At 46.8% G+C, this 25,520-nt stretch overlaps 1 protein-coding gene across 5 annotated transcripts in view; it reads left to right on the top strand.

The window, feature by feature from the left end:
- HERC2 (HECT and RLD domain containing E3 ubiquitin protein ligase 2) overlaps positions 1-25,520 on the top strand; it is a 262,965-nt gene that overhangs the window by 9,882 nt on the left and 227,563 nt on the right. For all 5 annotated transcript variants that reach the window (XM_077296925.1, XM_077296926.1, XM_077296923.1 and 2 more), the window contains exons 3-4: positions 15,327-15,441; positions 17,658-17,795. In XM_077296925.1, coding sequence (XP_077153040.1) covers positions 15,327-15,441; positions 17,658-17,795 — 253 coding nt within the window. The remainder of the gene's footprint in view (positions 1-15,326; positions 15,442-17,657; positions 17,796-25,520) is intronic.

The following is a 25,520-nucleotide window of genomic DNA, read 5'->3' as shown; positions in this document are numbered from 1 at the left end:
ACAGGACCTGGGTAAGGTAATGAAGGGCTGGAGCATCCCAAGACCACACAGAGCCCTCCCTCTTATTACCTCACCACAGGTCCGTGTCTGCAGGTCCTTTGGTGACATAATGAAGACATAATGAAGAGGGAAGGCTCTGTGCTGTTATGTGATGCTCCAGCCGCCCTCTTCATTACCTCACCACAGGTCCTATATGGGAGCCCTCAGCATCAGTACAGCCTGCGCTGTGCTGTCAGGTATGCAACTGCGATCCCTCCTGTGGCACCCTGCTCCTGCCGCCCCCTCCTCCACAGGACACACGATCTCCCTAGCCACTGCAGGAATCCGGTGCTGGGGAAACCATGTGGGTCCGCTGTTTAAGTGAAGGAATATTCATTTGATGCTCCCCGCCCACTGCTCGGCGCTGACAGGTGGGCAGAGAAGTGGGTAATGAATATTACTTCACTTTAAGCATCGGGGCCACGTGGTTTCCCCAGCGCCGGATTCCTGCAGTGGCCACATTTTCCTGCCTCCTGGGAGTGCGATCCCACTCCGCCACTGTCTCCTCCACATGTTACATTCGGACCATAAGACGCATCCCACACTTTCCTCCCAAATTTGGAGGAAAAAAAGTGCATCTTATGGTCCGACAAATATTGTAAATCCTGAAAACTGCTTTTGTAAAATTAGAAAATCGGAAATCGGGCAGTACTCACCACTGCAGCCAATCACTGTGGTTAGTGGCCGGTACACATAGTGTGACGCTTTTTGAGGTAGATAGGTGATCGAGGTAGACAGCAAGAGTCAATGAACTCGGTGATTGGCTGCAGCAGTGATGTTTGCAGTTAATGACATCACCCCTTCAGCCAAAATGCTGAGACTGGAGCAGCGGTGGAGAACCCACACTAGACTTGTAGAGGGGGAAAATATATATTACTAGATGGTGGCCCGATTCTAACGCATCGGGTATTCTAGAATATGCATGCCCACGTAGTATATTGCCCAGCCCACGTAGTATATTGCCCAGCCAATGTAGTATATTGCCCAGCCACGTAGTATATTGCCCAGCCACGTAGTATATTGCCCAGTGACATAGTATAAAGCACAGAGCCACGTAGTATATTGCACAGCGACGTAGTATACAGCACAGAGCCATGTAGTATATTGCCCAGCCACGCAGTATATTGCCCAGCCACATATGTCACAGGTTAAAAAATAAACATATACTCACCAGGGCTGTGGAGTCGGAGTTAGTTTTGGTTGGAGTCAGTAGAAATGTACCAACTCCGACTCCAGCTTTTAAAAAAAAAAAAAATGTATTAATATTTCATAATTGAACTTGCATATGAATTTTATAAATGTTACTCAAATATATATGTTCTATCAAACTATGAACAACAGTGATAAGCAGTTCTCCTGTTGATAGAGAGATTTCTTACTTCTGGTGTGTCACTGTTCTCCACTGCCTTTATCTAATCTTATACTTGGTTATGCTGCCCCAACCCCCCTACTTACAATGTATGAAACTGAAAATGAAAATGTGTTGCAAATTCTTAGTAGTAAAGCTCCTCCTCTAGACTAGATGTTTACTAGGTGTGCGTCTTCCAAGCATCTCACAGCTGCTACTCAGAAGAGGAAGACTGCATCAGTTAACTTTGAGTACATGAGGAATAACAGTATTACTGACCACTATATCAGTTGTACGACCTGGCAATAATTTTGTACAATTGTTTTTAGGAAAAACAATTGTCATTTGGATTGTGAATGCAGAATTAAAAACCTGAGAATGTCAAAGAAGCGTCACATTAAATCAGCTGTATTTGAACATTTCACCATCACTCTAGATAGAAAACATTGTCTGTCAGTGTATGACAAATGATCCAGACGAAAACAAATGCTGTGAAGCCAAGATCAGTGCATATTCAGGCAAAGATAAAAATGCTCCTACCAGAGCTTCTAATCTAAAGAGACATTTACAGCGCTTTCATCCAGAAGTACTGAAAGCAGTGGATGAGAAAGACTGCATCCAAGCCAATGAACCAGTGCCCAGCTCTTCCAGCCAAAGGAGCAGAGAACTTTGCAGCCATCAGTTTTAAGATATTTTGTCAGTGACAAAGTTACTGTGACAATGACAGTAGATACATTTAAAAAACAGATCATAGAGCTTGTTGTAAAGGATAGTGTGCCTATTTCATTATTTTCACGACCAGCTTTTATGTGTCTGAATGGGGAAATGGCCCGCAAGCTTGGTGTTTCTCTGGAGAGAGAGAGTATTAGAAAATTAGTAATCGAAGAAGCTTTTAAAAAAAACTCTCAAGGGACGCTTTCTGTTTCTTAAAATGGATGCCTGCACATGTCAGAGTGAACTATTTTGCCATCAATGTCCGATTTGTTTGTGACAAAAATGAAATAGTTACCAAGACATTGGCAGTAAAAGACACCAAAGCTCATCACACCAGTGAGTTTTTCCAGGTCTTGGTGGAAAAGATTCTGCAAGACTATGAACTTAAAAAAGAGCAAGTTCTTTCTGTCGTAACTGACAATGCTTCAAATATGATAAGTACTATTAAGCTAATGAATGAGAGTAATGATGGTGACCAGCAGCTAGAAGAACATTCTGGGTCCACAGACAAGGCGCTAATATGCCAACCCCCTCCTCCCCCATGGCTGTAACTTTTAGCTGGAGCTAAACATCCAACGATCGCTACGTGACCCTACTACATCGCAGCATAATGTAGGCGAGAGGGGTCTCATGGCGAGCTCTAGGGCAGAGTGACCGTGACACGCACGGTTCAAAAATTGGTCTCACAATGGGACAGCGTCCGGCCTTGCGTAGCATCAAACATTACACGGAAATGTAGTACCGCTGCTCTGCCTACTGGTTTGTGAGGTGATAATAAAGTAAAGGATGGCACTCAGTGAACCTGAAATCCCTCATGAGTTAAAAATGGCCTCTGTGCTGGTTTGTCAGAATGTTTTCTGTAGCCACTATGGCCATGGCTGGAGTACGGACACTTGTGATGGTACTTCAGATATGGATTGAATGAAGAATAGGGGGACATTTCCTCCATCGCGTTAAAGGTACCTTCACATTAAGCGACGCTGCAGCGATAGCGACAACGATGCCGATCGCTGCAGCGTCGCTGTTTGATCGCTGGAGAGCTGTCACACAGACCGCTCTCCAGCGACCAACGATGCCGAGGCCCCCGGGTAACCAGGGTAAACATCGGGTTACTAAGCGCAGGGCCGCGCTTAGTAACCCGATGTTTACCCTGGTTACCAGCATAAAATGTAAAAAAAACAAACACTACATACTTACATTCGCGTCCCCCGGCGTCCGCTTCCTGCACTGACTGAGCGCCGGCCCTAACAGCAGAGCGGTGACGTCAACGCTGTGCTGTACTTTCACTTTCACTTTACTGCGCTCAGTCAGTGTGGGAAGCGGACGCCGGGGGACGCGAAGGTGAGTATGTAGTTTGTTTTTTTTACATTTTACACTGGTAACCAGGGTAAACATCGGGTTACTAAGCGCGGCCCTGCGCTTAGTAACCCGATGTTTACCCTGGTTACCAGTGTAAAACATCGCTGGTATCGTTGCTTTTGGTGTCAAACACGACGATACAAGCCGGTCTGACGACCAAATAAAGTTCTGAACTTTGTTCAACGACCAGCGATATCACAGCAGGATCCTGATCGCTGCTGCGTGTCAAACACAACGATATCGCTAGCCAGGACGCTGCAACGTCACGGATCGCTAGCGATATCGTTTAGTGTGAAGGTACCTTAAGCCTAGTGCTAATGTGCTGTTTGTACCTGTCTCTGTAACATGAGTGTCACATTATTGGCTTTTACAGAACTGCTGACAGGTTGTGAAACAAATTCACATGTATTAACCCCTTCACGACCTTTGACGCATACGCTGCGTCATGAAAGTCGGTGCCAATGCGACCTATGACGCAGCGTATGCGTCATGGAGGGATCGCGCTCCTGCAGATCGGGTGAAAGGGTTAACTCCAATTTCACCCGATCTCCAGGAACAGGGGGAGTGGTGCTTCAGCCCAGGGGGGGTGGCTTCACCCCCTCGTGGCTACGATCGCTCTGATTGGCTGTTGAAAGTGAAACTGCCAATCAGAGCGATTTGTAATATTTCACCCAAAAAAACGGTGAAATATTACAATCCAGCCATGGCCGATGCTGCAATATCATCGGCCATGGCTGGAAAACCTAATCTGCCTCCCCCCCACCCCACCGATCGCCCCCCCAGTGCTCCGTTACGTGGCCGCCCCCCTAATTCGTCCTGTCCGCTCCTCTGTCCACCTGTCCGCTCCCCCCGTGCTCCGGTGCCCCCTCCCTGTGCTCCGGTCCCCCCCCCCGTGATCCGATCACCCCCCCTTCATACTTACCTGGCCTCCCGGTGTCCGTCCGGCTTCTCCATGGGCGCCGCCATCTTGCAAAATGGCGGGCGCATGCGCACTGCGCCCGCCGGCTGGCAGATTCGTTTCAGATGTATTTTGATCACTGCGATATAGCCTATCACAGTGATCAAAATAAAAAAATAAGTAAATGACCCTCCCTTTATCACCCCCATAGGGACAATAATAAAAATAAATAAAATATATATATTTTTTTTTCTGCTACGGTTAGGGTTAGAACTAGGGTTAGAATTAGGGTTAGAATTAGGGGTAGGGTTAGGGCATGTGCACACAGTGCGGATTTGGCTGCGAATCCGCAGCGGATTGCCGCGGATCCGCAGCGGATTGGCCGCGGATCCGCAGCGGATTGCCGCGGATCCGCAGCGGATTGGCCGCGGACCCGCAGCGGATTGGCCGCGGACCCGCAGCGGATTGGCCGCGGATCCGCAGCGGATTGGCCGCGGATCCGCAGCGGATTGGCCGCGGATCCGCAGCGGATTGGCCGCGGATCCGCAGCGGATTGGCCGCTGCGAATTCGTAGCAGTTTTCCATCAGGTTTACAGTACCATGTACACCTATGGAAAACCAAATCCGCTGTGCCCATGGTGCGGAAAATACCGTGCGGAAACGCTGTGTTGTATTTTCCGCAGCATGTCAATTTTGTGCGGATTCCGCAGCGTTTTACACCTGTTCCACAATAGGAATCCGCAGGTGAAATCCGCACAAAAAAACACTGGAAATCCGCTGTAAATCCGTAGGTAAAACGCAGTGCCTTTTACCTGCGGATTTTTAAAAAATGGTGCGGAAAAATCTCACACGAATCCGCAAAGTGGGCACATACCCTTAGGGTTAGGGTTGGAATTAGAGTTAGGGTACCGTCTCACAGTGGCACTTTGATCGCTACGACGGTACGATCCGTGACGTTCCAGCGATATCCATACGATATCGCTGTGTCTGACACGCAGCAGCGATCAGGGACCCTGCTGAGAATCGTACGTCGTAGTAGATCGTTTGGAACTTTCTTTCGTCGCTGGATCTCCCGCTGTCATCGCTGGATCGTTGTGTGTGACAGCGATCCAGCGATGCGTTCGCTTGTAACCAGGGTAAACATCGGGTTACTAAGCGCAGGGCCGCGCTTAGTAACCCGATGTTTACCGTGGTTACCAGCGTAAAAGTAAAAAAAACAAAAACGTACATACTCACATTTCAGTGTCCTTCAGGTCCCTTGCCGTCTGCTTCCTGCTCTGACTGTCTGCCGGCCGGAAAGTGAGAGCACAGCACAGCAGTGACGTCACCGCTGCGCTCTGCTCTCACTGTACGGCGGCACTCAGTCAGAGCGGGAAGCAGACGGCAAGGGACCTGAAGGACACCGAAATGTGAGTATGTACGTTTTTGTTTTTTTTTACTTTTACGCTGGTAACCACGGTAAACATCGGGTTACTAAGCGTGGCCCTGCGCTTAGTAACCCGATGTTTACCCTGGTTACCCGGGACCTTGGCATCGTTGGTCGCTGGAGAGCGGTCTGTGTGACAGCTCCCCAGCGACCACACAACGACTTTCCAACGATCACGGCCAGGTCGTATCGCTGGTCGTGATCGTTGGTAAATCGTTATGTGAGACGGTACCCTTAGGGTTGGAATTAGGGCTAGGGTTGGAAATAGGGTTAAGATTAGGCTTGTGGTTAGGGTTAAGGATAGGGTTAGGGTTGTCTTGGGGTTACAGTTGTGGGTAGGGTAGGGATTAGGGTTAGGATTAGGGTTGGATTTAGGGTTACAGGTGTGTTGGGGTTAGGGTTGTGGTTAGGGGTGTGTTGGGGTTAGGGTTGTGATTATGGTTATGGCTACAGTTGGGATTAGGGTTGGGGGTTAGTGTTGAAGTTAGAATTGAGGGGTTTCCACTGTTTAGGCACATCAGGGGTCTCCAGACGCAACATGGCGCCACCATTGATTCCAGCCAATCTTGCGTTCAAAAAGTCAAATGGTGCTCCCTCCCTTCCAAGCCCCGACGTGCCCCCCAAACAGTGTTTTACCCCCACATATGGGATACCAGCGTACTCAGGACAAACTGTGCAACAACTATTGGGGTCCAATTTCTCCTGTTACCCTTGTGAAAATAAACAATTGCTTGCTAAAACATCTTTTTTGAGGAAAGAAAAATTATTTTTTATTTTCACGGCTCTGCGTTGTAAACTTCTGTGAAGCACTTGGGGGTTGAACGTGCTCACCACACATCTAGATAAGTTCCTTGGGGGGTCTAGTTTCCAAAATGGGGTCACTTGTGGGGGGTTTCTACTGTTTAGGCACATCAGGGGCTCTGCAAACGTAACATGATTCCCGCAGACCATTCCATCAAAGTCTGCATTCCAAATCGTCACTACTTCCCTTCCGAGCCCCGCCATGTGCCCAAACAGTGGTTTACCCCCACATATGGGGTATCAGCGTACTCAGGAGAAACTGGACAACAACTTTTGGGGTCAAATTTTTCCTGTTACCCTTGGGAAAATAAAAAATTGTGGGTTAAAAAATCATTTTTGAGGAAAGAAAAATAATTTTTTATTTTCATGGCTCTGCGTTATAAACTTCTGTGAAGCACTTGAGGGTTCAAAGTGCTCACCACACATCTAGATTAGTTCCTTGGGAGGTCTAGTTTCCAAAATGGGGTCACTTGTGTGGGAGCTCCAATGTTTAGGCACACAGGGGCTCTCCAAACGCGACATGGTGTCCGCTAATGATTGAAGCTAATTTTCCATTCAAAAAGCCAAATGGCGTGCCTTCCCTTCTGAGCCCTGCCGTGCGCCCAAACAGTGGTTTACCCCCACATATGGGGTATCATCGTACTCAGGACAAACTGGACAACAACATTTGGGGTCCAATTTCTCCTATTATCCTTGGGAAAATAAAAAACTCCGGGCTAAAAATCATTTTTGAGGAAAGAAAAATATTTTTTTTATTTTCATGGCTCTGCGTTATAAACTTCTGTGAAGCACCTGGGGGTTTTAAGTGCTCACTATACATCTAGATTAGTTCCTTGGGGGGTCTAGTTTCCAAAATGGGGTCACTTGTAGGGGAGCTCCAATGTTTAGGCACACAGGGGCTCTCCGAACGCAACATGGTGTCCACTAACGATTGGAGCTAATTTTCCATTGAAAAAGTCAAATGGCGCGCCTTCCCTTCCAAGCCTTGCCGTGCACCCAAACAGTGGTTTACCCCCACATATGAGGTATCGGCGTACTCAGGAGAAATTGCCCAACAAATTTTAGGATCCATTTTATCCTGTTGCCCATGTGAAAATGAAAAAATTGAGGCTAAAAAAAATTTTGTGTGAAAAAAAAGTACTTTTTCATTTTTACGGATCAATTTGTGAAGCACCTGAGGGTTTAAAGTGCTCACTATGCATCTAGATAAGTTCCTTGGGGGGTCTAGTTTCCAAAATGGGGTCACTTGTAGGGGAGCTCCAATGTTTAGGCACACAGGGGCTCTCCGAACGCAACATGGTGTCCACTAACGATTGGAGCTAATTTTCCATTGAAAAAGTCAAATGGCGCTCCTTCCCTTCCGAGCCTTACCATGTGCCCAAACAGTAGTTTACCCCCACATATGAGGTATTGGCGTACTCAGGAGAAATTGCCCAACAAATTTTAGGATCCATTTTATTCTGTTGCCCATGTGAAAATGAAAAAATTGAGGCTAAAAGAAAATTTGTGTGAAAAAAAAGTACTTTTTCATTTTTACGGATTAATTTGTGAAGCACCTGGGGGTTTAAAGTGCTCACTATGCTTCTAGATAAGTTCCTTGGGGGGTCTAGTTTCCAAAATGTGGTCACTTGTGGGGGAGCTCCAATGTTTAGGCACACGGGGGCTCTCCAAACGCGACATGGTGTCCGCTAAAGATTGGAGCCAATTTTTCATTCAAAAAGTCAAATGGCGCTCCTTCCCTTCCGAGCCCTGCCGTGCGCCCAAACAGTGGTTTACCCCCACATATGAGGCATCAGCGTACTCACGACAAATTGGACAACATTATTCGTGGTCCAGTTTCTCCTTTTACCCTTGGGAAAATAAAAAAATTGTTGCGAAAAGATAATTTTTGTGACTAAAAAGTTAAATGTTAATTTTTTCCCCTATTTGTTGCTTCTGCTGCTGTGAAACACCTGAAGGGTTAATAAACTTCTTGAATGTGGTTTTGAGCACCTTGAGGGGTGCAGTTTTTAGAATGGTGTCACTTTTGGGTATTTTCAGCCATATAGAACCCTCAAACTGACTTCAAATGTGAGGTGGTCCCTAAAAAAAATGGTTTTGTAAATTTTGTTGTAAAAATGAGAAATCACTGGTCAAATTTTAACCCTTATAACTTCCTAGCAAAAAAAAAATGTATTTCCAAAATTGTGCTGATGTAAAGTAGACATGTGGGAAATGTTATTTATTAACTATTTTGTGTCACATAACTCTCTGGTTTAACAGAATAAAAATTCAAAATGTGAAAATTGCAAAATTTTCGCCAAATTTCCGTTTTTTTCACAAATAAACTCAGAAATTATCGACCTAAATTTACCACTAACATGAAGCCCAATATGTCACGAAAAAACAATCTCAGAACCGCAAGGATCCGTTGAAGCGTTCCTGAGTTATTACCTCATAAAGGGACACTGGTCAGAATTGCAAAAAATGGCAAGGTCATTAAGGCCAAAATAGGCTGGGTCATGAAGGGGTTAAAGTGGGTTTCTTGTTACGAAATCTCATTTTATATGAACTGTTGGGTAATTCTGAGTTAATGAGTGAAAAGGGGTCTTCTGTTCAGGATTGTCACCTCTTGGGCAGAGTGGAAATTGGTTACCAAGTATCTTTTTGCTCTGGAGGATCTTTGGTTCATATTGAAAAGCCAAAGTACAGTCGATAGGAACTAATATTATGAAGACGGGTCTACAGCTCATAGGTGACTTTCAGAGTAACACATGATAAATGATTTGGATGAATGGCCGGCATATCATAAATGTGTGTATGAATAAGTGAGGAGAAAGAGTTTATAGTTGCCCTAAATATACGACAATGGACAATGAGGGAGATGCCTACACAGCACCAGTTAAGTTTGGGCAAACCTCTTCATTCAGTGAGTTTTCTTCTTATTGGAATGTGCAGATTCAGAATGAAGGCAGCAAAACTACAAGGGAACACATATGAGTAAAGAAACACGTGTGGGACAAACTCGTATATGTGTTAAAGGGATTGGCCAGTCTTCTAATAAGTCTGCAGTAACGCTTCAGAATCTTTACATTGCACGCCCCACTCAGTGTCAGGATTCTGTGTTGTTGGGGGTCACGTGACTGCAAGTTGCGCCTTGCATACTTCTGGCTACATTCCAACTAGAAGTGCTAATCCTCGGTAAATTAATTTGTATTGATTGAGGCCAAGCATGTCTAGTCTATATGTGACTGCATGTGTGCAAATTGCATACTTGCAGTCATGTGACCTGCCACTCACTGGCAATTTCCACGAATCCTGACCGTGCGGTGTAAACACTGTAAGGTTTCAGACGTCTGTGGTTATATAGAGTGACTGAACAACCTCTTTTAGGGGCTGTGCCCACAATGCGGGAAGTAAGCGGATCATGTGCAGATGGTACCCGGGGTGGAGGAGAGGAGACTCTCCTCCAGGCCCTGGGAACCATATTAGTGTAAAAAATAATAATAAAAAAAAATAATGATATACTCACCTCTCAGCGCTGCACGCGGCTGTCCGGTCTCAGGGTTGCTGTGCGAGCAGGACCTGCGGTGACGTCGCGGTCACATGACCGTGATGACGCCGTGGTCACATGACCGTGACGTCACGAAGGTCCTTCTCGCACAGCATCTTTGGAACCGGACCGCCGCGTGCAGCGCCGAGGAGATCGCAACGTCAGAGGGTGAGTATAAACCATTTTTTATTTTTTTTAACATTACTATTGATGCTGCATATTGCTGCATATGCAGCATCAATAGTATAGGAGTAAACCCGCAGCGGAAACCGCAAAACTAACCGCGATAAATCTGCAGGGATAACCGCAGCGGTTTTGCCCTGCAGATTTATCAAATCCGCTGCGGGAGAACCCGCAGAGGACCCCACAAAGTGTGCACATAGCCTTAAAGTTTGGATTCCTCAATTTGCCCCCCCCTTTTTTTGGTAATTTTCGGAACTTAGCATTATGTATTTATTTTTGCCATATATCCATTACAATAGCATTATTTATTATTTTTTAATTTTGCCATATATCCATTATAACTTCATCATATTGGAAATCCTTGCATTTCGCACTTTCAGCAATATTCCGTTTCCATCTGTGCCATTTACCTGTTAAAATAACATTTTGTCCTTTTCTTACATTACCAAAGGTATAGAACCTTATAATGGCAAATGGCACCATGTAAATGTAAGTAGTAATAATCAACTTAAAGTGCAACGTGCAAAATATCAAGCCTAAATGAAAATTAAGGACATATCGTGTATATAATAGTATAGCCGGTATGGAGCCTTAACCCAACTCGTGTCGCTACCAGATAGCTTCATCAGGGGTGGTCTTCCTGAAACTTTGCGAAAGTATCGTCATTGCCTAGGGTCATCTCCTCAGAGGGGATGGTGCATGTCAGATCGATAGTCTGGCTCTAGCAACGTTATCAGAAACTTACTGTTCATGCACTACCCCCTCAGAGTAATAACCTCAGGCAATGACTGCACCTGCACAATGTCTCAGCAGAGAAGGCAGGTCATTGAGGAAGAGTGACTTATCTATCAGTGGCAGCTGGCAGGCAGGGAGAAGCTGGACTGGCAAGTAAACCGTAAACTGTGGGTTTCTCTAAGGCCATGTGCACACGTTGCGGAAAGTGGTGCAGATTTTTCCGGACTGATTTTGGTAAATCCGCAGGTAAACCGCACTGTGGATTTCCTACGGAATTACCATGGATTTTGTGTGGATTCCACCTGCGGTTTTACACCTGCGGATTCCTATTATGGAGCAGGTGTAAACCGCTGCGGAATCCGCACAAAGAATGAACATGCTGCGGAATAAAATAAAACGCTACATTTCCGCACGTTTTTTTCCGCAGCATGTGCACTGCGGATTTTGTTTTCCATAGGTTTACATGGTACTGTACAACCAACCACAACAACTAGAGACATGACCAGCCAAAAGAGTGTATCCACACAATAGATCAGTATAAATAGCCTTTATTAAAGTGAAGTGGCACAATAATATTAATAAATTTAATAAAAACAATGTAGTACGCAAGTTAATGACAGGAACATATATAAAAAATTAATTTAATAAAATGATATCATAGTTGATATTGGTGACCACATTAAAAGGATGCTGCCAAGTACGTGCCAAATTTAGTGAAGCCAAAGAAATAAAAGCAATGTGTAGCCGGGTCATCCCAGATGATGCCAGATGATGCGGTGATGATATAAAAAGCCTTCCTAACATACAAACGCCACCCCCTGACGAAGGAAGACATTCCGAAACGCGCATCGGGGTGCGCGGCTGACGGAACTTGGTGACCCCCTAGAAAGGTATATTGCGGATAGAAGTGCCTCCTTAAAAGATTTTTTTACCTCACTGCTCTTTGCACTTTATAGTTATTTTCTATTGGGCCCGCAGGTCTTGAATTGTATATTGCGGCTCCACACTTATATAATTAACTGTTTCTGCACTTTTGGCAGCTGTTGAGGAGGTTGTTTTTCCAGCACTATTTGCACATATATAAATTATATAATATTTTTTTATACACATTGCTTTTATTTCTTTGGCTTCACTAAATTTGGCACGTACTTGGCAGCATCCTTTTAATGTGGTCACCAATATCAACTATGATATCATTTTATTAAATTAATTTTTTTATATATGTTCCTGTCATTAACTCGCGTACTACATTGTTTTTATTAATATTATTGTGCCACTGCACTTTAATAAAGGCTATTTATACTGATCTATTGTGTGGATACACTTTTTTGGCTGGTCATGTCTCTAGTTGTTGTGGTTGGTCCTTCATCCTAGTGTTTAGTCACTATCTTTCACAGTACACCTCCATAATGATGATTTATAATGAATAGGTATATATATTGATAATATCTCTTATTTGGTTGGTGATCTGTGTTTTTTATAAATGGTACTGTACAACGCATGGGAAACTGCTGCGGATCCGCAGTGGCCAATCCGCAGCAAAATCCGTAACGTGTGCACATAGCCTTAAACTTCTAAACTAATAGCTACTATCAAGGTAAGGATTTAATACATATTAAGGGGCCTTTACATGTTTTTTTGGAGGGAGGGGGGGAGTTAATGGGGTTGTAACTTTAGTTGTTTGAGCAGTGATCATGTATGACAACAATGCATTTGTTGTCAATGTGTACTCTGCGCTTAACTGTTGTACTGCTCTAAGTCTGTTAATGCAGCAGCTTCAATAAATGTTTTTTTGATTAACCGGTAAATATAAAGAAAACTTTTACACAGATGCCATAAGTTAGAGGTGTAATATCGTAAGAACAGGTTCCCTTTAACTCTTGAGATACTTGCCATCTCTCTCTATCCCATTGATTTCTAGACAGCAGTCAGCTGATCATCCTTCCTCCCTCTCAGCTGTTATCAGTCCTGCAAAATCATAAGCTCTCAGGAGTTTCCAGTGCAATTATCCTAATCATGTGCTTGCGGTAATTCAAAAGAAAAAAGGAACGCAGCACTCACCGGAGTTGGAAAGGATAAGTCTTCTTTATTTAGAACTTGTAGCAGTACATGTTCACGGCACGGGGGAGTAGGAGGTGAGGAGCGTGTGAGGCAAGACGGACAACGGCCGTTTCGCGCTGAACGGTAGCGCTTCTACGGGTCCAACCCATTGATTTCTAGACAGCAGTCAGCTGATCATCCTTCCTCCCTCTCAGCTGTTATCAGTCCTGCAAAATCATAAGCTCTCAGGAGTTTCCAGTGCAATTATCCTAATCATGTGCTTGTTCAGACACTATATCTCAATATGTCCATATGTAAATATAGTGATACCATTGTAGATGCGAGAACAAGCACTAAGGCTAGTTTCACACTAGCGTTCGGCAGGGCTGCGGATGAAATCCTTCTTCCTCTGTGAAGCCCCGCCCACTGCCCCGCTTCTTCCTTCAGCTCTACCTGTGTCTGCATGCGTCCTGCGTACCCTATCTTTAACATACGCAGGCCATGCAGATGTATGCGGACGCCTCCGCATGCGTCGTTTTGACCCTGCACTGACCGCAGCAGAATGCAACATGTTGCGTTTGACGCAGGTCAGCACAGCGTGAAAACGACACATGCGGGGGCATCCGCATACATCTGCATGGCCTGCGTACACAATGTTAAAGATAGGGTACGCAGGACGCATGCAGACGTAGGTAGAGCTGAAGGGAGAGGCGTGGTAGTGGGCGGGGCTTCACAGAGGAAGAAGGATTTAATCCGCAGCCCTGCCGAACGCTAGTGTGAAACTAGCGACATTCATGTGTGACAGTAACATAAAGTCAGCAGTAGGACAAAGCTACTGAACCAGAACTGTCACTCAATGGAAAGTGCCTGCCCTACCAGAAACAAGGAAGAGGAGAGACTGGAAAGCTGTGTGCTACTCAACCCACAACTTGATAATAACCTTTTAAGTTGGCATCCATTCAGAGTCCCCTATTACTGCGATTTGAAAAAAAAAAAAAAAAAAAACCAAGAAAAAAAAAACAAACAATTTTTCATAGCACTATGGTTTTCCATAGTCTTTTAGAAACTTTTGTACAATTCTTTTTTTTTTTTTTTTTTTTTTTTCTTCTAAAGAGATCATAGAGATGTGACTTTAAAGTTTTACTCTGGAATCACTTTTTTCTTTAGTGTGAAAAGCTTTACCACTTACCCAAGTGGTCGGATTCTGATTTGTCATTAAATATAGGCTTCCTGTGTATAGAGTGGCATAAGTTATTTGAGTGAGGCCCTTAAAGGGAACCTGTCGGAAGGTCCCCTCCAAAGTGCCCCTACTTCCGACTAGTACACTACCAGTAGTGTACAATAGTACCATAGACGTCGAAGTCCCAGTTAATGTTTTTGTTTTGCTCAAATTAAAGTTTAATGTCCCTGTACAGTATATAGGGCCTAAGAAGTGAGGGAGACTGATATGTTAACGGGTCTAACCTTTATTCCCGCCTTACATTTGCTTGACATTCCCTAAGGGCCTCCTCAAGGATGTCTCTCAGTGGTGTTTCCTGTCCTCATGGACAACAATCAATCTATGTAAGATGGAGATGTTGTGGCCAGCCTGACCTTACTTGTCAGCGTCTTTATCCCCTTGACTGGATAGACCTAGTTAGCATGTGGTGTGAGCGAGCCTTCTGACAGGTTACCTTGAATTTACTTTCATGTGAATTCTGTGATGTTGGAGATGGAGTAAAACTTGTGGATTAGGACCTTGTATTGCAGGAACATCACTATACAGTCTGAGTAGAATAATTGGCCTTCACCCAGAGGTAAATCATTCTACTGGGACTGTATAACGATGACATAAATCAATTTCTACCATGCCAACAGTTTAGCAAAACATTTGGCACTATCCAGCATTTCTACAATGCATCCAAGCATAATGATGCTCCTGTGTTTTGTATTTTTTTTTTTTTTTTTACTTTGTGGTTTTGATAAATCATTGGTATCGGATCAGTAGGGGTCTGACACTCACCCACTCGCTTGTCTAGAGAGGCTTTTCCTTCACTATCTATTATGTACGTTGTACCATCTTGTGTTTGGTGCTGCAGCTTTCTACAGCTTGGCTCAATGTGCTAAAGCGCCTAAGCCCCGTAAGCCTAAGCCAGCTTGACAGCTGAAGTTCTGAGTCAGACCCAGGAAACTGATATTGATGGGGTATCCTAAAGGTAGGACTTCTGTTAAAGTCCCATACATTAATGACCCTTATTTTTTCACTTTGCAGCTTGCCTTCACCCGGGATGGGTTCTGCAGTCTGTGGAACGAAATGGTCAAGGATGGGGAGATTGTTTACATGGGAACTGAATGCAGCCAGACTGGAGATCTTCCATCCAGAAAAGGTAAGAAAAGGTTCTGGATTTATGGATTTACGGGAAGATGTTGAACCACAAGTCTTGAAAAATGCAGGAATTGTGAGCTCTTTATTTCCAAACTTAAGCGAGACCACCCTTACATTCATTTGACTTTTCACAAGTTGTCATGAGTAGGGTTGAGCGACCTTTAGTTTTTTAGGGTCGAGTCGGGTTTTGTGAAACCCGACTGTCTTAAAAGTCGAGTCGGGTTTCGGCCGAAATACGAAACCCAATGAAGAAGAATTTTTTTATTCTCTCTCTCTCTCTCTCTCTCTGTCTCTGTCTCTGTCTCTGTCTCTGTCTCTCTCTGTCTCTCTCTCTCTTTGTCTCTCTCTCTCTCTCTCTTTTTTATTGTCTCTCTCTCTCTCTCTCTCTTTTTTATTGTCTCTCTCTCTCTCTCTCTCTCTTTTTTATTGTCTCTCTCTCTCTCTCTCTCTCTCTTTTTTATTGTCTCTCTCTCTCTCTCTCTTTTTTATTGTGTCTCTCTCTCTCTCTCTTTTTTATTGTCTCTCTCTCTCTCTTTTTTATTGTCTCTCTCTCTCTCTTTTTTATTGTCTCCCTCTCTCTCTCTCTTTTTTATTGTCTCTCTCTCTCTCTCTTTTTTATTGTCTCTCTCTCTCTCTCTCTCTCTCTCTGTCTCTCTCTCATTGTCTCTCTCTCTTTGTCTCTCTCTCTCTCTCTCTCTCTTTGTCTCTCTCTCTCTCTCTCTTTTTTATTGTCTCTCTCTCTCTCTCTTTTTTATTGTCTCTCTCTCTCTCTCTCTCTCTTTTATTTTCTCTCTCTCTCTCTCTCTCTCTCTTTTTTATTGTCTCTCTCTCTCTTTTTTATTGTCTCTCTCTCTCTCTCTCTTTTTTATTGTCTCTCTCTCTCTCTCTTTTTTATTGTCTCTCTCTCTCTCTCTCTTTTTTATTGTCTCCCTCTCTCTCTCTTTTTTATTGTCTCTCTCTCTCTCTTTTTTATTGTCTCTCTCTCTCTCTCTCTCTTTTTTATTGTCTCTCTCTCTCTCTTTTATTTTCTCTCTCTCTCTCTCTCTTATTTTCTCTCTCTCTCTCTCTCTCTCTTTTTTATTGTGTCTCTCTCTCTCTCTCTCTCTCTCTCTCTCTTCCCCCCCCCCCCCAGCACAGAAAATTTCGTATTGCACATTCCAAATCCCTACTGCGCACAAGCGATAACATGACGATAGGCGTTCACTCCCCTAAGACCTATGTCATCACTCTGCCCACGCTCATTCATTGGCTGAAAAAATGGCGCTAAACGCGTCATACGAAACGCGACTTTAGCGCCAAGATCGCGTACCGCATGGCCGACCCCGCACAGGGATCGGGTCGGGTTTCATGAGACGCCGACTTTTTCCAAAAGTCGGCGACTTATGAAAATGAACGACCCGTTTCGCTCAACCCTAGTCATGAGGCCTCCACCACACTGAGACCTTCACTAGTAGCCAGTACAGAGCTTCTAAATATTTCTTTACTTAGCCCTCACCATGTTGTCTAAGATGGTGCCCGAGCCTCGTTAGACTGACCTAGGTGATATCTGAACTTCACATTCTAAACATTGAACCAAATGCTTACCAGCGCTCTTTAAAAGGTAATGCAAACTAGACTTAATGGTGACATAAGACCCCAACTTTGGAATAAAGATGCCTTTAAAGGGAACCTGTCACCCACAAAATCGAAGGTGAGCTAAGCCCACTGGCATCAGGGGCTTATCTACAGCATTCTGGAATGGTGCGGAGGAGCTAGAGGCAGATACTGCAAGTTCTTCTGAAACAACAGTACTCCATAGAACTTTGGGCACTAACTTCTCAGTAATGGGAAAATCTTTATTCACTGAAGACAGATTTTACCTGTGATTTGGGAATGAACGATCTATCCAGGAAGACAAAGAAGTGGATATCTCTACGATGTTAGTTTCTTATTTTCATGTGTAGTATTGATTTATGGTGGAAATAAAATGGTGGCTCTCTTTAAGTTTGAAGTAGAAATATTGCAGACAACCATTCGCTCTTATTGGCGAGAAAAGTTGGGAACACTTGGTATAATGTTTTGAAAATCATTGGTAGCCCTTTATGATTTAATGTCTAATATTACCTTCAGTTTTTAAGGTTAATGTCTTCATAAAACGATCAGGCCGTCCTTTGCCCATAAAAGGATCAGACCGTCCTTTGCCATGTCCTAACAGTTGACAAAAATATTGTCTCCTAGATGAAGTAAATGAAGCCCAAGCAAGCTCAAAAAAGGAGGATCAGAATGACCGGGAGAAGAAAGAGGACGATGAAATGCCAATACCAAACTACAAGGCCAAAACCATTATGGACAGCTGGGTCTGGGGCAGACAGCCTGGTAAGAGCTCATCTCGCCTTGTCTGGATCTCCTGTATTGGCAGCTTCAGGCGAAGTTTGGTATAAGCTGTAGATATTGAGACTGGCGAGCTGGCCACTGAGGAGGCAAACATGAATTGCACGGGTTTCTTGGAGAAAGTGGTGTTGAGGGTGTAGGCCTAACCAAAGGAGATATATAGATATAAATATAAATAGATAGAGATAGACATAGATTGTCCAGGACTATATTTACTTATTTATTTATTTTTACTATGGGCCTAAGAACTAGCAAGCAGGTATTTGACAACTACTTGCCTCTTGTGCCAATCCCGGCATTGATTGGTCACAGAGCGGTTTCTGATCTCACGTCTGCAGTGCAGCTGCTTCTCTTCCGCTCTGCTTTGTTGACAGTGCGTGACTGGCGATGTCATGCTGAGTGACAGCCGGCTCCCCACTGCCTAACTGTAGGGGGTAGGCTGTCAATCTGCATGACGTCTGCCATCACGCTCCATCAACAAAGTGGATCGGAAGAAGAAGAGTTGGTCTGTCAGTGTGGAGCTGCTGAATAGCCGGCAGGTGACTGCCCTGAGCAGGTGCTGGGTAGAACAGGCAGGTTGTTTCCTCTGTTAGTAACTACCTGCCTGTTAGTTTTTGTTTTTTTTCTAGTCCCATAGTAAAAAATAAAATAGTCCTGGACAACTCCTTTAATGGCAAGACTCTATTGTTGATCTTTTGATGTAATGTTTTTGCTAATGTTTTTGCTACATAGAAGATTTGTTATTTCTCCTACGCCTCATTGGGGGACACGAGACCATGGGTGTTATGCTGCTGCCACTAGGAGGACACTGAGTTAACACAGAAAGATAACTCCTCCCCTGCAGTATACACCCTCTCACTGGGCAATATTCAACCAGTTCTTGCTGGTTTTCAGACCCCAACGTTTTTATTTTATTTTTTACTTTTCTGTACATTTTTATTTTTTAATTAACAGAGTGAAGGGGGCGATGGATTCCTTTTCTAGAGTCCACTCTCCCCCGAACCATCAACAGGCGAGAACGCGGAGTATACCTCCCCATACCCTCTCCTGTGACGACTGGGGCACGCCTGATATGTTCTTGGGCGACTGTTCCTTTCATGGTCCCGATCTCCCCCCTGCATGATGGCGAGAACATAGTCTGACTCTTATGTCCCTCTCCTGGGCCCAACCACACTCCAAGGCCCCCACCTTATGGCGTCACCGCAGCCCCATGAGCTGATGGAGATGGATGGAGCTTTTTTTTTTCCTCCATCCCCCGACGGAAGAAGAGACAAGGGATTCGGCTCATAAGCTGTGACTGAGGCGCTGCACCCTACGGTACTGCTTGCAGGCTATGAGTATCCCCTTCCTCGCAATTCCTGCGTCGGAAGTTGTGGTCTTGATCCCCGGGGAGAGGAGCATTGGCCGGCTGCCAGCAGTGGTCACCCGACACTCCGTCGCGGCCGCGGCGCACATCGCCGGCAGGCTTCAGAAATTTAGCCCTTAGCTTTCAGCCGGACTAGGCCATGATCTATTGCTCCGTCCACGCCGGAGCTCAGCCCACCATCTCGGTTTCTTTCGTTTAGAACGAGAAGCGCCCTGCAAATCTCAGGCGCCATCTTGCTACACTCTGCTGCGGGGAATCACGCCGCAGACGCTGACAGCCCCAGACAAGACGGGACTTTCTCTCTTCTCCCTGCTGTCCTATTCTCCCTGGGGACACAGACACAGGACGTGGTAAGGTCTACCACAAAAGCTTAACCCCTTCTCTGCAGTCTGCCTGGCCCTATAGCCATACTCTGCCTATCTGGCCCCTTATCTCTAAGACTATGTCTCAACCTAAAGAAGCCAAGAAGGCTAACAAAAAGCACAGTGTTTTCTTTATTGCTTTATTGGGGGACACAGGACAACCGTGGGTGTATGCTGCTGCTGCTGCTAGGGGGCTGACACTATGCAAAAAAAGGAAAAGGCGTAGCTCCTCCCTGGCAGTATACACCCACCGACAGGCACCAAGCACCTCAGTTTGTGCTTAGTGTCTGTAGGAGGCGGACCTGGATCTTCAGATCCGCTGCTAACCTTGAATTCCTTTACAGGTTTTGTTGTTTTTATTAACGATTTTGGCTTTCTTTTTCAGATACAGCATTTGGGGATTCAGGGTGCAATCTCCCACCCTGCCTCCCCAGGAGGGCGGCTGAGCGAGCAGTGTGGTGTCGTCCGCATCGCAGCTCTCAGATCGCCGGCAGGACATTATCCCCTGTCATCCTCCCAGGTGCTCCAGGATCTTTATGGTGGCGGTCCTTGCCAAAACAGTCCCCCTCACCTCTCTCCTCGGAGAGGGCTGAGAGGAAGACGGTGGTCACCAGCGGTGACCCTCCCCCTTGTCTTTGGGGTCGAGGCCGTCTTCTGGACGATCCTCTCTCCCCACTACCTGTAGAACCGGACATGCAGGTACCAGCGCTTTACCGCAGCAGTATCCTCCCCCTACTAGATATGCACTTTTTTACTTTCATTTTCACTGCTGCGGCCGGCCACGCCCCCTCGGGCGCGCTTTTTTTGGCGCTCTTTTCCTCCTCCACTCAGGATGGCTGTTACATCTCGGGCACACCCTTCCCTTTTGGTGCGGCCCTATCAGGAGCCTTGGCTTATTCCTCACAGCACAGCTCCGCCCCTTCTTCACCACTGGCACTTCCTGCCTCTACAGCTCCGTGCACAGGAGACATCGTGCGTTGGGGGACACAGATAACTCTGCTCTGCGGTGCGGTAGGATCGCAACGCTATATTGGCCCCTCCCTTGGTATTATCCATACCACTGTAGGCCCCTTCGTCTTTTTTGTAGTATAGCGCTGCAGAATCTCCTTATGTCCAACTCTTCTGGAGCCTTCCTTACCAAACCTACCATAACTCACTACGCCTGTGCTCGTTGTAAGTTAAAGTGGTCAGTAGGCCAATCGTCGCCTCTCTGCCAGTCCTGCAGTCCTCCTGCCATGTCTACCCCGCAGGAAGCTTCTGACTCTCGGGATGGGGATGCTCCCCCTCCCCCTGAGTGGGCCGTTGCTATCTCGCAGTCGGTCTCTGATTTGACTAAGGTGTCTCAGTCCCTGGTCCAGGCACTTGAACATCTTCCACAGCCACCATTGCTCCGACCGTCTCCCATGGCGAGTCTGTCGCACCTGACCCTGAACCACAGGGAGACAAATCAGCCAGCCGCTCTAGAAAGAGGACTCTTTCTGGATCTTCGTCTAGTTCTCCGGGTCCCTCCGTAGCGCTCAAACTGCTCTCCTCCTCCCAATTCCCCGCTTCGGAGGAGGACATTGGGTCCGATGTGGATTCCCAGTCCGGTTCTGACTCCGATTCAGACCAGGCTTCTAGCATGCAGGCTGTCGTAGATAGTCTTATTTCGGCTATCTCGCAAACCCTCAAACTAAAACAAGACTAGTCCAACAAAAAGAATAAATACTCGCACTGCTGCTTTTCGCGATCACCTAACGGCGTGCCACAATGCGCTGTACCAGCTCCTATTCCCACTACTCAATGCATGGGCTTATGGGGTGCTGCAACCAAAAGATATGCATATGACCAAAACAAAAAAAGAAAAGAAAAAATGGTCAGCACTCACCATTCCCGATGCTAAAAAAGTCTTTATTAGAACATGGACACGGACAAGGAGAGCATGGTGTCCAGGGATGACAGCTGTTTCGCGCTACATGCGCTTCATCGGGATCTGTGCTGACCATTTTTTCTTTTCTTTTTTTGTTTTGGTCATAAAACAAGACTAGGCTCCCTCCCAGGATTCCTCTGTCTTTTAAGTAGGTGAAGCGTCCCTCTCGCTCCTTTCCTACCCATGATGAGTTTGAGTCTACCCTGTCTAAACACTGGGAACATCATGAAAAGCGTTTTTCCGGTAGAAAACATCTGGACGTGCTCTATCCCTTTAGCGCCGATCTTCTTTCTAAGTGGGCTGAGTCTCCCAAGGTCGATCCGCCTATCTCCCGTCTTTCTTCTAAGACGGTTCTCTCCTTACCGGATGGCGTGTCGCTTAAGGACGCATCGGACAGACAAATTGAGGCACTGGCCAAAGTCAGCTTTCGAGGCAACGGGTGCTTCCCTCTGTCCCAGCTTCACTTCCACCTGGGTGGCTAAGGCCATCTCTGCCTGGGCCAAGATCCTCCGTTGAGGCATTTTGGCTACGGCCTCCCCTACCGAGCTGGCTGACCTCGCAGACCAGATTAACCACGCAGGGAAATACCTTCTCACTGCCTCCCTAGATGCAGCAGCCTGTTCGACCAGGGCAAGCAGCAACATTGTTGCTTTTCGCCGCATTCTTTGGCTGAAAGCATGGAATGCAGATGCTGCTTCCAAAAAGTCTCTCACCAACTTGGCGTTTCAGGGTTCCAGGCTTTTTGGTGCTCTTCTGGACCAAATTATCTCAGACGCGACTGGGGGCAAGAGTACCTCTCTCCCCCAGTCCAAGCCAAAACGCTTCTTTAACCCAAAGGGTCCTCGAACATTTCGCCCCTTTCGTCCGTTTGCAGCCTCAGATTCCTCATCGCAACAAGAGCGACCCGCTACCACGGGTGAACGCAGAAAACCCTCTTACAAGCCAGCTCCCATGTGGAGATCCAGGGCTCCACCTCCCAGGCCTTCCGGTCCTCGTTCCAACAGATACCGTTCCAAGTGACGGGTCGCCCCCACCTGGGAGTCTTTCCAGGGTGGAAGGCAGGCTTCTTCTCTTCAAAGACACCTGGCTGTCAGAGATTATTACCTCCGGATACAAGATCGAATTTTCTACCCTCCCGGAAAATCGCTTCTTTCTCTCTCGTCCCCCAAAGCAACCGTCCCATTTACCCGGGTTGCTTCAAGCCTTAACGTTTCTGGTTGCCGCCGGAGTCGTAGTTCCCGTTCCTTGTGACGAACGTTTTTCCGAGTTCTACTCGAACCTTTTTGTAGTCCCCAAAGAAGGACAGGTCTCTTCGCCCTATCCTGGATTTTAAGCTTCTGAACCGCCACGTCCGACCTCGCCACTTCAGAATGGAATCCCTTCGGTCAGTGATCGCTGCCATGGAACCCGGGGAGTTCCTCTGCTCGGTCGACATTCAAGATGCATACCTTCATGTCCCCATCTGCGTACGGCATCAGAGATTCCTTCGGTTTGCAATCGAAGACAATCACTACCAATTCACGGACCTCCCTTTCGGTTTAGCGTCTGCCCACAGGGTCTTCACCAAAATCATGGCGGCGGTCATGGTCCTCCTTCGTTCCAGGGGTATCCTCGTTATCCCCTACCTGGACGATCTGTTGATCAAAGGGTCCTCTCGTCTAGACTGTGCTCACAGTCTCCAGGTCTCTCTGGACACCCCGACCCGTCTCGGCTGGATTATCAACCGGACCAAGTCCTCTCTGATTCCGTCCCTACAGTGGTCTCTCCACCCCTCAGTCTTCGACCAAATTTGCTTTCGCTGGGGTATGCCGGACGTCGACCTTATGGCGTCCCGGATGAACCACAAGGTCCCTCAGTTTGTCACCAGATCCCGGGACCCTCTTGCCGTTGGCCACGACGCTCTGGTAATTCCATGGTCCCAGTTTCAGTTTCCCTACCTGTTCCCTCCCCTCCCCTTGATTCCAAGGGTGGTAAAGAAGATCAAGTTGGAAGGGATTCCAGTCATACTGATAGCGCCGGACTGGCCAAGGCGGCCGTGGTACGCCGAGCTCGTAAACATGCTCGCCGATACTCCTTGGAGACTTCCGGATCGGCCAGACCTCCTCTCGCAGGGACCTCTCTACCACCAGAGTTCTCAGTCGCTGAGTTTAAAGGGCACCTGTCACCTCGTTTTTTCAGTATGAGATAAAAATACTGTTAAATAGGGCCTGAGCTGTGCATTACAACAGTGTATTTTGTGGACCCCGATTCCCCACCTATGCTGCCAAAATACGTTACCAAAGTAGCCGTTTTCGCCTGTCAATCAGGCTGGTCTGGTCAAAAGGGCGTGGTGTCTTCCCCCAGATCTTGCTTAGTTTTCCGTTGGTGGCGTAGTGGTTTGCGCATGCCCAAGGTCCCGAATCCACTGCACAGGGGAGTTAAAAGAGCGCGATGTGCACTATTTCATTGGTGATCGGTGGGGGAGGCCATCTTCCTTTGGCGGCGCTCTGCTGGCCGCGGCTTCAGGAAAATGGCCGCGGGATGCCGCGCGTGCGCAGATGGAGATCGCGGCGGCCATTTTCCTGAAGCAGAGTTCGCATCTCTGCTTCAGGAAAATGGCCGCCGCGATCTCCATCTGCGCACGCGCGGCATCCCGCGGCCATTTTCCTGAAGCCGCGGCCAGCAGAGCGCCGCTTCTGCGCACGCGCGGCCAAAGGAAGATGGCCTCCCCCACCGATCACCAATGAAATAGTGCACATCGCGCTCTTTTAACTCCCCTGTGCTGTGGATTCGGGACCTTGGGCATGCGCAAACCACTACGCCACCAACGGAAAACTAAGCAAGATCTGGGGGAAGACACCACGCCCTTTTGACCAGACCAGCCTGATTGACAGGCGAAGACGGCTACTTTGGTAACGTATTTTGGCAGCATAGGTGGGGAATCGGGGTCCACAAAATACACTGTTGTAATGCACAGCTCAGGCCCTATTTAACAGTATTTTTATCTCATACTGAAAAAACGGGGTGACAGGTGCCCTTTAATGGCATGGCCGTTGAGGCCGCAGTCTTGAAGAACTCTGGTCTCTCTCCCCAGGTCATACAGACCATGATCAGAGCCAGAAAACCGGCGTCTTCCCGTATCTACCATAGGTACTGGAAAGCGTTCTTCCGGTGGTGTGATACTAATGAAGTTTTTCCAATGTCCTTTTCTCTTCCGGATCTTCTCGGTTTCCTCCAGTCTGGTCTCGATTCGGGCTTATCCCTCAGCATACTCAAGGGACAAGTGTCCGCTCTGTCGATCCTCTTCCAGAGTGACCTTTCCTCCATTCACCAGGTTAGGACATTTCTACAGGGAGTTGCGCATATCGCCTCTCCCTTTTGTCCTCCCTTGGAACCTTGGGACCTTAAACCTGGTCCTTGGTGCTCTTCAGGCTGCTCCCTTTGAACCTCTTCAGGACGTGCCCTTTTCCCTTCTCTCTTGGAAGGTCGCCTTCCTCATTGCCATTACATCTATTAGGAGGGTCTCCGGGTTTGGCAGCCCTATCCTGCCGTTCTCCCTTCCTGATTCTTCATCAGGATAAGGTCGTTCTTAGACCGGTTCCCGAATTCCTTCCCAAGGTGGTCTCGGCTTTCCACATCAACGAGGACATAGTCCTTCCATCATTTTGCCCTTCTCCGGCTCATCCTTTGGAGAAGTCCCTTCACAAGCTTGACGTGGTCAGGGCCATCCGGGTCTATCTTTCTAGAACCGCTCCCTTCCGTCAATCCGATTCTCTCCTTGTTTCCGAGGGTCATCGGAAGGGCCTTCAAGCGTCTAAATCCACTATCTCGTGCTGGATTCGCTCAGCAATTTCAGAATCGTACCGTGTTCATGAGGCATGTCCTCCTCCGGGGGTGCGAGCTCACTCCACCAGAGCTGTCGGAGCTTCTTGGGCTGTTCGCCACCAGGCTTCCGCCTTGCAAGTTTGCAAGGCCGCAACCTGGTCATCTTTGCGCACGTTTACGAGGTTCTATCGGGTTCATACCCAAGCCTCGTCCGATGCAGGTCTTGGTAGGAAGGTACTGCAGGCGGCGGTCGCACACCGGCCGACCTG

Source organism: Ranitomeya variabilis, chromosome 3, assembly GCF_051348905.1.
Source record: "Ranitomeya variabilis isolate aRanVar5 chromosome 3, aRanVar5.hap1, whole genome shotgun sequence".
NCBI classification, from domain to species: domain Eukaryota; kingdom Metazoa; phylum Chordata; class Amphibia; order Anura; family Dendrobatidae; genus Ranitomeya; species Ranitomeya variabilis.
This window is presented reverse-complemented; position numbering and strand designations above follow the sequence as displayed.